This window comes from Tenebrio molitor, chromosome 8 (genome assembly GCF_963966145.1).
Source record: "Tenebrio molitor chromosome 8, icTenMoli1.1, whole genome shotgun sequence".
NCBI lineage: Eukaryota > Metazoa > Arthropoda > Insecta > Coleoptera > Tenebrionidae > Tenebrio > Tenebrio molitor.
This window is the reverse complement of record NC_091053.1, coordinates 2189711-2205383: the sequence shown is the minus strand read 5'-3', so window position 1 is coordinate 2205383 and position 15673 is coordinate 2189711. Positions and strand designations below refer to the sequence as shown.

Here is a 15673-nt window from a genome sequence, read left to right as displayed (position 1 = left end):
CATTTAAAAGCACAACTCTAAAATCACTTTCTCTAATGCTTTTTCTCTATTCTTTAGTTCTTTTGACAATATTTCCCCCTTTGTATTAATTATTCTACCAATGCTATCGCATTGTAAAGGAGTTGGATTCTCTCATGGGCTGTGACCTTGGAAATATCTACACGAAGGCCGAGCAATAAACCAGTGAAAAACCTGTAAATTTGAGACCGATATTACTATTAGTCGTTTGCCCAGATATGACTCATAGCCCATGAGAAAATCCAACACTTCTACACCTTTTTTTCAATTTTCTAAATTGAATTTCTTCTTTCTCCTTTTTCTCTCTTCCTCCCCTACAGTTTCTTACTCCTGTCCCTCTTTCTCTTAGCCACTCCCCCTTTTCTTCCCACTTGTCAATACCAGTTGACCTTTCTCTCCACTAATCCCTCATCATCATGTTCTGACTTCTCCGGTTTGTCAACACCAAATACATTCTTACATTTTTATATGTACAGGGTGTCTCAAAATTCGCGAATTCCGAATTCAGAGCGTGGTAGGGAAGGACCCAGTAGAGCTCAAAAAATACTTAGAAAAAAAATCGCTCTTCCTGAAGAATATATAAACACTTTAATTTTGTTCTACAGTGACAAAATACTATTCTAGCTACGTTGCCGTTCCATTTTTAAGAAAAAAATTTTTATTTCCATATTTGGACTACTGAAGTGATCCCCTACAACGGTCTGAATTCGGAATTGGCGAATTTTTTGACACCCTGTATAATTTATCACTCCATTTCTTTCGCCGACTGAATATTAATTTATTATAATTTTAAATATTTTTAAGCCGAATGGAAATTAAACCGCACCTATTACCATAAAACAAAATCGTAAAAACCTTGAGGTTCATTACCTTCCAGTTCTGATTCAGTTAAAAACACGTCAATACCTCCAGTAGCGCTGGATGTGGAACCCATTGTTCGACGCCATCAATCAAGGTTTCCAACTGCAGCACCGTTCCGTGCAGATTGCGGTCTTCTTATTTCTCCACAGTTTCAGTTCCTCTCGTGAAACAAAACCGCAACCTACATCGGCCACCACCAGAACCCGGAAACCATCGACTGGTCATGATCTTGGTTTCTCTCCGATTTGCAAATTTAGATTGTGTTCCTTTGCTCATTACTTTGATGAAGGGGCGATTGACATGTAACTCTATTTTACAGTTGGTTAGGTCCATAAGAAATACCCACAGACTGCCCACGAGTCGATAAAAATGTCGTAACCGCTATACTTTGTGGCCAAGGATAACGACTGTTACTTTCTGTTGGTTGTTGTGCAAATAACACCGTACGGAAATCGACGCGCCATTATTTTTGTCACGACAATTTCTCCCAAAAACCTTCATAATCGCCGCCACTGGCTCCAGATAACCAGCACGTGATGCAATCGCAAAAAACAAGACACGGACTTGGGGATTACCATCTTCAAACAAAGTTCAATTGAGGAGTTGTTAGCGTCAGTGCAACTGGTAAAATGTGACAATTAGCAATGGCGCTTAGTTGCTTCGCGCTGTTTGTAACACTCGTGTTAGCAATTCTGTGCGAAGAAAGTGAAGAAAAGTGTATTGTCGTCAGCAAGACTGACAGCTACTGTGACACTTTGCAAGACTTGTACACCAACGACCGCAACCTGCAGAAGAGTGTGATGATCTACCCTTCCATGAAGACCGATCTGGAGCAATTCCAGCAAGTGTCAGTAGAGAGTGCCAGGAATATCGAACGGTTGACGATACAGCGCGCCATCAATGGGATAAGCGAAGATGCATTCAAGAATTTCCCAGACCTCCAGTTCCTCACTTTCTACAGCAACGAACTCCACAACATTCCTTCAGGAGTTTTCAAAGATTTAAATGTGACGTATTTGAGTTTCAACGAGTGCGGGGTGAAGACCCTTGCTCCGGGAGCTTTCGTCAACTTGCCCCAAATGGAACGACTGCGAATTGAAAACAACACCTTGACCACGATCACGAAGAACGTTTTCAACAACTTGACAGTTCACACTTTGTCGCTGTCGCGAAACCAGATCTCAAGCGTTGAGACACGCGCTTTTGGGAACATGTCACAGTTGAAGCGATTGTACCTGGACCACAACGAGTTGAGCGAATTCAACGTGCAGGAGTACCTCAGCAGCGGTACCACTTTGGAAAGGCTCTGGTTGCACCGAAACAACTTGACACAAATCACAGCATACATGCTGGAAGGTCTGTCGAATTTGAAAGTGTTGAATGTGGGTTTCAACTCGATTTCGAGCGTGGAACCCAAAGCTTTGGCAGAAACGCCCAAGCTGACCACGCTGGTCTTAACCCATAATTTGTTGGCGGTGATGGATGGTGGTGTGTTGCCGGCGGCAGGGTTGCCTGATTTGAAGGTTCTCTATTTGGATCACAATAGACTGACGTATTTGTCGTCGAACTTTTTGTTTCGACTGAATGCGTTGAGGTCGATGTCGATTGGAGGGAATCCTTGGCAGTGTGCTTGTTTGGACTTGGTGTTGAGGTGGTTGGGGGACAATAATGTGGAGTTGAAGTGTGATAAGGAGTATTTTAGCGGGAAGAGACCGGTGTGTTTGGTGCCTTCCACAAGAAGTACTAATAATGTTTGTGTGTATTCGTACGACGAGAAACATTACGAATTGTTTGATTCGCATAATAAATTGTATCCTCCTGTCTCCTTTTGCATATTGTAGTTTATTAAAAAAAAAATAAAAAATCGGAAAGTTATCTGTGATTGTTTTATCAGTTTTGTAATTCTTTGAAATAAAAAAAAAATAGGAATCATTCTTGAACTTCCGATTATTTATTAAAGAAGTGTGAAAGGTTATCGTCAGTCAAGAAATAAATAAATATCAAGGTGATACTTTAGCACGCTGTATGCATAAAAGTTCTCATCTAAAAACGTTTTTTTTTCAATCGCTCGATTTATTTTATTTTCATTTTAAATAGGAACAGTGACCAGGTATCTATAAAAGATTGTAAGAATTTTTTATTGGTTGGTAATACTTCTGACAAAGCTCATGTTTAAATTAAAATAGTGATGCACACAAATTCCTTTGAAATTTAATACTCATTAGTTTTTTCATATGTATTAAAACTCTGATAAATCTTCAAGAAGAATTTAAATTTTTACTCTTGCAAATATTCCCTGGTGCAACAACTTGTCCCTCATGATTTTTTCCACGCATCCAATTTGCCAACAATTTAGTTAATAATGCATGCAAGATTTTTTTTCTAGGATGAGGCTTGGTTTCACTTTTCAAGTTCCATTAATTCTCAAATTATATAACTTGGTCAACACGCAATCCCACAATGTTGTGGAGATACCATACATGCAATTGAAATTGGTTAAATCTCTTCAAAGATTTCTTCTGGGATAAATTAAGCGGATGATGTGGAACTAACAAACGGATATTTCCAACAAGATTCAGCTGCTGCTCAGACGGCACGAACAACAATTATTTATTTAGAGTTCTTCAAAGGCCGATTGATAAGTGCAGGATTGCGGCCAAGCCGATCACCTGACTTGACTCCTCTTGATTTCTTTTTTTACCCATTTAAGAGTCATTGTATTTATAATAGTTATTTATGCAACAAGTGAGTAAAGTAATACTTTTTTTTCCGGGAAGGAAGATTTACCGCACGAGCGCAGCGAGTGCGCAAATCCGCCGAGTAAAACGTAAGTTTAGACAACAATTTTTTCGACACTCAAAATTTGAAAATTTTCTCCTGTGTGAACCCGTGGACCTTTAAAACGCTCGTTCCAACAAAATCCCAATTTACATACGAACTCGTTAAAAAAACTACTAATTATGAATGAAAAATTTTATAATTGCGTTAAAAAATAACACGCTACATATTTTATGAACGCACACGAATGAAAAAACTTGCACTTTTTTTGACGGACATTAAAAATACAATTAACAATTTGCTAGAACTGTAACTGTGGAAATGCCACAACGAATGTGGAACCAGAAATGCTGAACATTTTCTCTATTCCTTTTTTTAAATTTCTTCTTTTTTCAATTAATTTAATGAATTCAAGTTTTTCATGCCCCCTTTCCAACCACGTACGCCTATGTCTATTGCCAAACATGGAACTGTCATCAGGATGACCAACATAAGCATTGCCAACATTCGAAAAAACGTCACAATGTTTTATACTCACTTGGTATTTAGTGTATCTTAGTGGAACGCCACTGGTTTAAAGCAGTTACAAGTGACGCCAACATTATTTAAAAATAAATGATTGCTTTATCTTGACATAAACAGTTGAACTGTAGCAATGCACACGTCGACGTCATTCACCAAAGATTGTTTTGGACAATTGATTGTTCTACGGTGAGGTCTACCACGTAATGTAAATTTTCCTGGTGATAAAAAAAATTGAAATGATGGAACAGGTCTGGTGGTCTAAAACTAAAAAACATTTCAATCATGCTGCTTGGCAATCTTTTGCAGCCGCCTTGTAGTCCTGACCTGACACCTTGTGATTTGGAAAATAATATTTGTCCCATTTACACTGCAGAAACTGTAATGCAGTACGAGTATGTTTTTAAGTATTGTCAGAATCGACTCTTTTATCTTAATTGAGCAATTACAAATCAGATTAATAGACCGGGTTCAAAATTGGTTAATTATGATTTTAGATTTGTTGCTGACCTTCAGTTCAGAATCTAATGGACAGCTTTGTGTATCATGATTTCGTCTAATAAAACTATTAATGATATACATTTAATTAAGAATCAAACTCTTCGATACTGCATTATTATTAATATTATTATGGTGTGTTCTTTGCATTCGAAGTCTGTCTAATCATGTCTTTGACCTTTGAGTATTATTTACATGTCGAACCATCCAAAGAAAAAATTCAAGGTCTTTTGTCTATTTATGTTGTAATTACCGTTATTCTAAACAGCCTGGTTAAAGTCAGAATTTCAAGACAAGTAAACAATAAAACCTGTAAGTTATTAACTTGGCTAAAAAGGCAGTAGAAACACTGAATTAATTTTCAACAAAGTTGAGAGGGAATACAAGAAAAATATTTGTAAATGTGTAAATGCAAATTTTACATAAGGAATATTACGATGGAACTGGAAAATTGGAAAAAGCATCTCTTTCAGATGCTAAATATGTTAGTATCGGGTGTTCATTGAAATTTATCCTCAAAGTTGGCGTTGGAGAGTCGATTGTGAACGTCACAACAACGCAAAAAGTGAGGTTAGATTTAAACAGTTGATCCGTGATCCGTAATCCGTGGTGCATTCACAATCGACTCGTCAACGCCTGCTTTGAGGATTAAATGAACGCCCGATATATAACGAGCGTTCAAAAAAAAATCGGTCAAGGAGAGCGTGGTTTTCTCTGTTTTTTAGCAGCGCAGGTCGTCTTTTTCCTTCGAATGGTTTGCATGCATAAACTTAATCGTCATGTTTTGTATAAAATTATGCAGCACTAAGCAATCCAGAAAAACCCACGGTGCTCACTTCTGAAAAGAACTGTCCCAAAATAAATACTACCTACTGTTTATTCGCTGAATAAATGACGTTTCACATCTATGGTTTGACAACTGGTTAAGTTACGTCAGAATTAAGCAACTTCTTTCTCCCTTCGATTATTTTGAAAGTACACTCATTGTTATACTTTCAAAATACATTTACTATTCAAATGAAGGTATTGATCCACTTTTTCTTATTTTTTCGAAACCAAATCACTCAACTATGATAATATGACTTAGAAGAACACACCTCTCAAGCTTTTTCCCAGATTCTTGGTGCTTAGTGCATTTCATTTGTGTCGAATTTGGTGTAAAATTTGTCTGAAGCAATTTTTAAAACGTACAAATAGTTCTTGTAATTGCTCTAAAGAAATTGCAAGATTCTACCAACAAATCACTAAACAATTTTTTTTTATTTGCATAACTTACAGGTAATTGGACATCACTAGTTCCAAATTTACCTTTCTCTTTTCTATTTCCTTATTTATATTCAATACTGTTCCAATTTAATCATGAGTTAGCAATTTTTGTTGTTCTTTATTATGTACCTCGAAGAAACGAGCTAGTTCTTCACAATTCCACTCACAACAATCTTTCTAATCAGTGTTTTTTTTACATAACGGATGAATCTTTCTTTTTCTTCTCTTCTTATTTACAAAGATACGCAATAAGACGTATTATCTATATCTTGTGACAACTATATTTAGAGCTACAATAATTTATATTTTTTAAGTATTTTTTTTTTTTTGCCTTTCCCTTTTCACCTAACAGGCCTATCAGGTACCTTTTACGGTCGGCTTGGTTTCTTTTTCCTTTGTGGTGCGGCGGGGCTCCGGGGTACTTTCCCCGGCTACCTATGCCCACCCTCTCTCCTCTCCTTTTTCTGGACGACCCAACACGAATATCACAACACACAACATCCATGGGAGGCCATCCGGCCTGGGATTTGAACCCTGCTGACCTCGCGGTGGTGTCGGGAGAGTGTCGCTCTTCCTTCCGCCACCCTACCGTCAGCCCCTACTAGACATACACACACATCCATGGCCCGGCGGAGTTTCCTTCCTTCGAAAAAATCCTCCCCCTTCGGTGGGATTCGAACCCACTAGCGCCGGGACCGCGACCTCGGAGCACTGTCTCCGACAGCCATGCGGCCACCGAGCTACCTTTAAGTATTTTAGTTTCCCTAGTCCTGGTAATAGTTTTTAATACAAATTATCTTCTCCTCTCAAGCCTTACTTTTGTCTTTTATCAAAAATTGACAAAACTCTACATTCTTACATCACATCACATTAGTAAAATTTCTGCTTCTTCTGCTATAGTTGGCGCGGCGAACCACTAGAGTAATCACGAGATGTTCACGTGATAGTTTGTGCGGGAAATTTAAATCGTACTACTTTAAGAATGGATGGAAATTTTGGCTGCGTGCATTGAGCTGCACCATACATCACGTGAAGGTCATTACAATTTATTACTCCAGTGAGTCGCCGCCCCGACTATAGTTTTTTTCCCTCACAATTTAAATAAAACATAATTAGCTTCAAAATATTTGGAATACGTCCCCAAATTATTAACCCGTCTGATTCCAGGTAGCTAACAGCAATGAAATTTCTCAACTAAGCCCAGATCTTTCTTTTTGCGTCCGACAAGCAGGTATTTAATTTCAAACGTGGAATCAATAAAACATTTCGACAGACATTTCTGCGATATGAAATTTTTCACAAGGAAATAATTTTTTCCTGTCGACATTGTGCCCCACGTAAATTAAATCGCAAAGTCGAGCAAGCATTAAGCAACTAAATACCAATAGTCCGTCGAGTGAAATCGAAAGCGACTTAGTTCACCTTAGTGGGCCGAATTGAGGCCAACCATCTTGTTCCACTAATAACAACTTTCATTTTCTGCATAAAAGCGTCTCTCAGCGCCGACACATACGCATAATACAATCGGTGTGACGTAACAACCCCTGTTCGAGCGAAGAGGTGAAAAACCAGAGGCACGTCGCGCATTGATTGCGCGCCGCCTAGTCACGTGACCGTTTCCGTTCTCGCTTTCTTGTTCCCGGATAAATCACGCTCAGTGAACCGTGGTGTTCTTATTCATTAACCGTAGACTAAATCATTGGTACAATGCGGGTCATATATCACTGTATCGCAAAGATAAATTCGCATGAGCTGTATCGTTTTGTTCGCCCCGAGCAACGCAGCTTGTCGGAAGGCTCCAAGTTCAACGATCGATTTTAATTACGGCCAAGACAAATTTTATCGGCCGAAAATACGGTTATGTCAGTCAGGCAATACCGCCAACATTGTTGGGATAAATCGAGTGTCGGCAAAAAATTATCTCTCTTGTATCAATGATTGGGCATTTCTCGAGCACCGGATTTTCGAGGCGCACCCGGATCGAATCGAGCTTGTGACAAAATTAATTCGCAGCTTCCATTCAGAACGCAAATCCAGTCCTGATCTTTTGGTAATTTCAGGTGAAGAACAAGCTCTGGTGTTATTAATTCCGCGTGATTAATTATGCCGCGGAGGCCAAATTATCGTTGTCATCATCTTACAATTTGTCAACCGCGAAAGCACCCTCGTAAAGCACGCGTTTGGGAAAAATGCGCACGCGGGTCATTTATCTCGATTAAATAACGGAGCCGAAAGCGAAATGTCGCGGGACAAAGACCAGGTTGGAGATAATGAAAGCTTCACAAGTGGGATCGTTTTTCAAGTCGGCCTTGTCGACATCAAAGATCGAACGAGAGCTTTACGGACTGGCATAATCCGAGACATGTGCACTATTTTACAGACGTTAAGAGTACTAACAGTACCGACCAGGCGGAGAGACCTCCTGGAAGCGGTCTTAATTGCGACCAAGAGACGGCAAAAATTCGAACGACATTTTATTCGCTTTGTTTCAACTAACCAGTACTGCTTTTGGTACGAACAAAAAGAAGTAGACGTCTTGGATTTTCTCATGGGCTGTGAGTCATATCTGCGCAAACGACGAATATCAGTCTCAGGAAGGCAAATTTTTCACTGGATTATGGCCCCGCCTTCGAGATATTTCCAAGGTCACAGCCCATGAGATAATCCAACTCCTCTAACACATTTAAAACTGCTCCGACGGTGAAAAGTGTGTAGACCAAACTTGTAGCCTACTAAATTCTGAGCAAAATCTTTTCTATGAAAATTCCTGTACGACCAACAGTTTCTGAGGTATGGCCCTTAGTGTGTTGGTCTGTTTACGATTTCAGTTTTGGTCACAGCGCTCATTAAATTCGCGCTACCGCTGCATTTACTAATCAATTTTTCACGATATGTATATTTTTGAATCTAGATCAAATGCTCTTTATGATGGTACCTGCGAAATTGCAGTTGATTAAAATTTGTAAAAGCTGTGACGGTTTCTATTGCTCCCTATGACAAACACATCTCACGCGTCGTCACAATATTAACAAACTTTTTCTTCTTATTTTTCGAAAATTACGAATACAGTCCTGCAGAGAACTAGTTTCTTTAAAATAATCTGTTTTCGAAAAATTTCTAACTAAATTATTTTTCGAGTTGTGAACATCCAAAAATAACACCTTTCTGATCTGCCCCGATTGATTCCAAGTTTGATAACTCGGAAACGAAGTGAGCCTGAAAATTTTCCAACGAAATTCGACAACTACACATCCCACCCTGTATATTCCCCAACGGAATTTTTTCCATCTTAATGACAACATCCTCAAAGCTAATCGTCAAAAAATATGAATTTTTTGTAAAACTCATTTGAACCCTTACTTTCAAACCGCTGTAATTTTTGCAAATTTTAAGCGATCACAATTTCACGCACACCGTCATAAAGAGCATTCAATTTAGATGCTAAAATATACACATCGTGAAAAGTTATTAAAAAATGCAGAAGCAGCGCGAATTTAACTGGCGCCGTGACGAAAGGTGAGTTTACGCCTTGCGTCGTAAACAGACCAACATGTTAACGACCGTATCTCAGAAACTATAAGTCGTAGGGAAATTTTTAGAGAAGAGATTTTATGCACAATTTAATAAGCTACAAAATTGTTAGACACAATTTTTACCGTAACAACAATTCTGAATGAGTTATTGCATAAAATGGAAGAGATGCGCAAAATGGATACCACCACACTTTTTCATCTCTCTCGATACTGCAAATTGAGATAAAACAGATAAAAGCTTCTTTTATCCATTGTTCTATTTGGGTAGATCAGATCCAATTTAATTTCACACTTTTGGTAATCCCGATAAAAACTATAAAAGACCCAATTGAAAGCGTAATCCTTTGTGACCGATATTATTTGCAAATTTGCAGAGAGACCCTCTGACTCGTGTCAATGGGCCAGTCCTGTGGGAAATCTAGGAAGGACGAAGTTTCCCTCAGCGGAAAAATATCAATTCCGTTGTTTGTCACCGTTTGATATTTTTAATCGAACTTGCAAGCTCTCCCTAAGCTTTCATCACCAAATAAAGTTGTCGGTGTCGATTACGCCACACCTCACGCAACAACTTTCACACAATGGTCCTCAAGTAACGGAACTCTCCGAATGATTGATGCATGAAAAATCCAATAAAAAACCCCAACTAATTCGTCAAATTAGTACAAATTGGATCCAGGCCTGGCCACAATGCGTCGATAAATAATAACACTTCACACTCACCGACGTCGACTATCTTATCGCATCTTACGTAACGTAACAGTACTGGCATCCTGCTAGCTCTATATTTACGTGCTGGATAACTGTACAGCTTTTTTCGATCGGCACACATGAAAGTAAGTGGCTGTAATTGCCGGAGTACCTACTTAATTAATTACTTTGTGTTTGAGCAGCGCCCGGAGCCGTCACGAACACCGTACCGGAGTCCTTTCAGGACGAAGGATTTCTCCCAGTTGATAAACACCGCATCCAATTATCAATCTGTTTGGGTTGTTCCACAGACCCCACAGGTGGCCGACGCTTAATGTGTCATTACAGGCCAGACGTGCTGTAATGAACGTCATCTCGACATTTTTTCCAAGAGACGACTCTCAATAGTTTAGCAATGTATCTATAAGCCATAAACTGGTCATTATATTCAATTATATTTTAACATAATTGTTATAAATTGCCACCTAATGACCGTACTTGAGCGCGGTTCTATCAATTTTCGAAAAAAGCTCCACCGGAAAATTCAGAATTCAACTGGAGCTTTGTCAAGGCAAACGATATTTCATAAACTGAAAGTGGTTGTTTTTTGGAGAGGACATGACTGGAAAAATGACGAAACGAAGGCGCTGTAATTTTGTTTCACAGAATGATGTACTCGGCGCAGGTAAATCGTTATTGCTCAGGTGTCTGAAATCATATTGCAACGAATCAAAGTGCAGAACGTACTGCAGAATCTTAGCTTTTTGTCAAAGTTTGTTTGAAAAAAATCGATTCATTAGTTGTTGAGTTAATTGCAAACAAACAAACAGACAAAAAATTAAAATCTGCTAATATGTCTTTTGTATCGTGTAAATAACCCATCAGATAGGAAAATTGGTTGAAATATCGAAATAAAAGACATGTTCCATTCATTTTGTGCCAGACACGTTCAACTGGAGCCAAGTCTGGCGATCGAGCTGGCATTTTCAAAATATGACTCCTCCGATGTTGTTTGTCAAGTTTCATTTCGTCATTATTATCATGATTATCTTCTATCAAGTACTTGGCGCTCATTATCAGCGAGGACAGCAGTAACGTCCGAGTTTTTATTTACCTATTATTAGTGACACATGTGCAAGGTTCTTACTCTTTGAAGCAAGGTTATTTCGAGCCACAACTTATTTCTTCTACATTAGTAAATCACAAAAAGAATTGCGGCTTAATTAGGTTTGTTGCTTTGTTGCAAATCGCCATTCTAATTTGAAAAAGCACAGGTCCATTTTTTAGGCAATCGATGCCAAGGCCAAACCACAATACTCACCTTTTCAAATTCAGCTCAGTGGATTAATTCGATTGTGTGAAATGTTGCATGTTCGACTGGTCTAACCTGAAACACAAAAAAAAAAAATGCATTATTGTGCAACAGTCGAGATGAGTCAGCACAATTTAGAAATTAAACAGAAAAAAGTACTGAGGCGCATGTAAAGTACATATTAAATAACTGACAGAAAAATAATTGTTTGAGACGTGAGAGTCGCGGGGACGGCGAGTGAATTCCGATTGATCTGGCGGTGTTTCGAGTCGTTGCCCTTGCAATTACACTATCTGCAAGGTTAGCGAGTGCGCTACACCTTGTCAGCGAGAAGGGCATGGGCGTGGCCAGTTTGGCGGTGTTTTAGCGCGCGTTTGGCCCCACGTGACGTCCCGTTCTCGCCCCTCGCTTAAAATATCAATCGCCGACAGCGGTTTAATAAATTTCGTTTGAAGCTAATCGCACTTGGGTAATTATTGTGGGGAAAAATGACGAGTCGAGAAGATTCTGGCGCTCACGGGATATCATTGTATTCGCGTTGGAAATTTATACCGCAGTAATTGAGAATGAAGCATCAATTTTCTTGTGCTGATGGCTAATAAATATGCATTTGCTTGAGCGTAGGATAAGTAATGTTACAGTGTGTTAAACTAATGTTCCATAAGCTTGTACCTCTGCCTACTAGTAATGTATGGGACAGGTTGTCATACTTCCTACTGATTGTATCGGAGTGGTGTCGATTTCTTGGTGTTAATGGAGATTATAATTAATCGAGGATGTCGACGTCGTCGCAGCCGGATTAATCAATTTATTATTATGAGAAAGTACATTTTCGCAGCCGAATTTACGCACACAAATTAATTTTCATTCAGCGTATTCTTACGTAACGAATTCCGGATATTAGATATTTGGCTGCTCAATGAATACAAAAGTGCTGAATCAGAGGCGACAAAACACGAAAAATACACAGGAGCAATCATAAGAAGCGTCTGCTTTCATTCAAATCTTTTGGAACAGTCGAACAAAGCAAAGAATCTCACAGACAGATCCAAAACATTTTTAAAAGGCCATCTGGGGCGCCGGATTCTGACCTCATGGAAATTCTTTGGATTGGCGAAACAAAAAGAATGAAGTGGTTTTGTCTGGCCACCAAGAAGTGTTCACCTTGCTCTTTAACAACTAAATTTATCAATCACTTCCTACTTACTGAATTTTTGCGAAAATCATTTCAATAACTACAATTTATCCAAGAACTGCCCACCAGGATGTCCAGATCTGAGTCCCACAAGACACTCATGGAACATATTTCTTTCGTAACTGGTCCAATCAGCCTTGACAGGAGAGATCTGAAGCCCCAAGACACTCACTCTTGCTTTTTTAACACTTTTATTTCAATAAAACCTCAAGAGGAATTTTCGAAGGTCAAGTCTATTAAAATCCGCAATTAATATCTTGTTATTCGGGTAAAAAGTGTTGGCAAACTAGAATTTGAGATGCAAATGTATGTAAAACACCAAGTTTCTCCATTACCATTTTAACCCATAACCCATGGTAGTCCAGTTACCGTTTTCGACGATTTGTCCAGTTATTGAGTTAATTCTATTTTGGGCTAATTTTCCCACAAACTCCTTGAGCTTTTGCCCATGATTCAACAAGTACACACCCATAGCCTGACCTTGGCGACTCGATTTTAATTAGCGCCAATTATTTTGCAAACAATTAAATGTCAACCGGCCAAATTGAATTTCGATACGCCACGCGCAATTTCAGGCGCTAATAAGGAGAGAGGTGAAGGACAACTTTCCTTTTTTGTGTGGAAAGGAAAGTGTAAAAAGTTCTCATAATGTCAAGAATATCCACGCGAATTACCGCCGTCCAAACAGGATTAGAGATTGTCTATTGATTTCTTCGATAGGTGAAGAAAGGAGATGATTCGCGGCAAATTGGATTTGCACCTTGTTAAATTATATCTTGTGGAAAAAATATAGAAAAAACGAAATGGTGCGCTGGTGTGAATGAGTTAGTGGCGCAGCGGAGAGCGCAGTTGTAAAATCGAAACCGTCATTAACTCCGATTATTGGAAGTAAGAGGATTGCAAAGTTTCATGAATTATTGAGAAGATTCATTGGTATGATCTCAGACACATGCGGCGACCAGGTGAAGAAAAATAAAACTGGTTCAAGAAACAAACAGACCAGAGCTTTTGATAATTTGAAGAATCATTAAAAATTATAGATATCAGAATTAGTTTGAGAAAAAGTAATCTTTCTGCACTTTTTAGAATAATATATTTATTACACACGCATTTGCTGTTAAGTAATGCTATTCGTTACCCACAGCCGTGAGTAATGACTCATTACCCCACAAGGGACCAATCCCTACATTATGTACTAGGTTTTTTACATGGAATCGTATTCAAATCGTGTGTAATGGCTATTACTCACTTGGATGATTACGTCGTCCTGGTGCGTAAAAGCCGTCATTACACGCTTGTTGAATAATATACATAATATAATGAATGTTGTTTTAATTTCTTCGAATTCTTCAAAAGAATAAGATTTAAGATCTTAACCAAAATCGTCATTTAACATGGTCACTATTCAAACACATTACTTCACGCCTAATATTATTTGATAAATACAAACAAAAAAATACAAGAGAAAAGTAAAGAACAAGTCTTGAAATATTTTTTCCGACTAAAAGCACTCTTTCGCGCTTGTGAAAGAGACAAACAGTTACACGACTCGTAAAAGCGCTTTCTTTATTATCTCACTGTGTATAGCAGAACAGTGGACCCCAATGAGGCCAATCAGTGAAAGCACCGACAATGTTCCAGCAACACTCTTACTTTCAACTTCACCAATAATTAGTGTGACCTTTCAAGGTCTTCACACTCCCCAACTCGATATGAATTGCATTTCCTTATCCCAGAACAGGAAATAATTGGAGCCTAACTCACGCAGGTACCAAGTTTCAGCTCTGTTATGTCATTACGTGGCTAGAGTCACGCCCCGGAATGTGGACGTATCCGTGATGCAATCGCTTTGTTTTTCTGGAAGTGTGAAGTAACCGCTTTGCGTGAAAACTGTCCGGAACTGTTTGTTTTACGGCCACGAAATCCAGATTTGGAACGACTCGCTTTATGCCAGAATGACATTTCCCTCTGGCTGATGGGTCGTTAAGTGCGCATACAAGAACCGTAATTTTTTTTTCGGAGACTCGTATTTGTTGTCGCCGCGTGTTACGTAACTAATAAATTCCCATTTTTAATTAATCAATAAAACGCACGATTTACGATCGTCGTCGAAATTTTTCACGGAACCGCTCCAACGGACAAGTACTTCTGTCAAGGGTCATCGACACAAGAGAGGGACCCAATCGGACCCTTGAGCTGCGCCGTGATTTATCTGGACGATTAGAATAACACGCAACACGTTTACTTTCGAATTATCGAAGGCCCCCAGGCCAAAACTCATCCATCACCATTGACTCCTCCGCGATTTCGCAACAGAACCAACACGAAGAACAAAAGGTGTTTGGTTTGATGCATGAGATGTAGGACAGATGGTCGTACCAATTGTAATCAAAAAATCGTTACGTAACTACCGTTGGTGAGGTACCATATGGTACTGACTCTTCTTTTGCAGATCTGTTGGCACAAAGATGATAAACAAGTCGTTGCAAGAGTGAAGAGTCTCTATGCGAGTACTAGTAAATGATTTGATGTTGCGTCAAGGTAAAATTGCAAAATAACAAAACAATTAAGAAGTACTTGTGGTACTGTTGCATCACCGAGGACACGATTAGTTGGATTTCGGTCCGATTTTAATTTTTGCAAAGGCTCAAGTAATGCAGGAAAGCTTGTTTAGTGGTACTCCAAGAGCTTTGAGGGAAATAGTTTGTTTGGACGTCTCTTAGATCGTTTCTGAGAGATGTGGGACATTAAACGGTGAGATGTAACTGCACTTTACAGATCAAAAGATCTTAAGAAAGTAAAGTGAGTAGTGTTAATGAGACGCACACGTTGACAAAAAATGCTAATTAAACAGTAATGAAGCAGGAAAGGAGACGGCGACTGTTAAGTGATGAAGACTTGGGAGAGAAGTAAATACAAATTAAAAATTAAAGTCGGCGTTTAAAAAATGTTTCTGTTGATGGAGCCAACTCCCCGAGCAATTAGTCTTGAAGGTGATAAATG

At 38.9% G+C, this 15673-nt stretch overlaps 2 protein-coding genes and 1 long non-coding RNA gene across 4 annotated transcripts in view; 2 read left to right on the top strand and 1 right to left on the bottom strand.

Annotated features, from left to right (window-relative positions):
- Positions 1–15673, bottom strand: part of pot (papillote) — a 32256-nt gene that overhangs the window by 5817 nt on the left and 10766 nt on the right. Inside the window, exons 1-2 of one of the 2 annotated variants that reach the window (XM_069055537.1) lie at positions 12683–12705; positions 11485–11550 (exon numbers count right to left, since the gene is read on the bottom strand). The gene's annotated coding sequence lies outside the window, so the exon portion shown is untranslated. Of the gene's footprint in view, positions 1–11484; positions 11551–12682; positions 12706–15673 lie in introns of those variants that run through there. The other variant, XM_069055535.1, reaches the window with a different exon arrangement.
- Positions 1022–2819, top strand: LOC138136367 (phospholipase A2 inhibitor-like). The gene has a single exon (XM_069055538.1). The coding sequence runs from the start codon at positions 1524–1526 to the stop codon at positions 2718–2720; it is 1197 nt and encodes a 398-aa protein (XP_068911639.1). The 5' UTR covers positions 1022–1523; the 3' UTR covers positions 2721–2819.
- On the top strand, positions 4097–10636 carry LOC138136368 (uncharacterized). The gene is made up of 3 exons (XR_011161267.1): positions 4097–4368; positions 9851–10309; positions 10367–10636. It is a non-coding gene; the product is annotated as an uncharacterized lncRNA (long non-coding RNA).

Coding starts and splice junctions, on each gene's coding strand:
- LOC138136367 (XM_069055538.1), top strand. CDS start 1,524: ATGGCGCTTAGTTGCTTCGCGCTGTTTGTAACACTCGTGTTAGCAATT.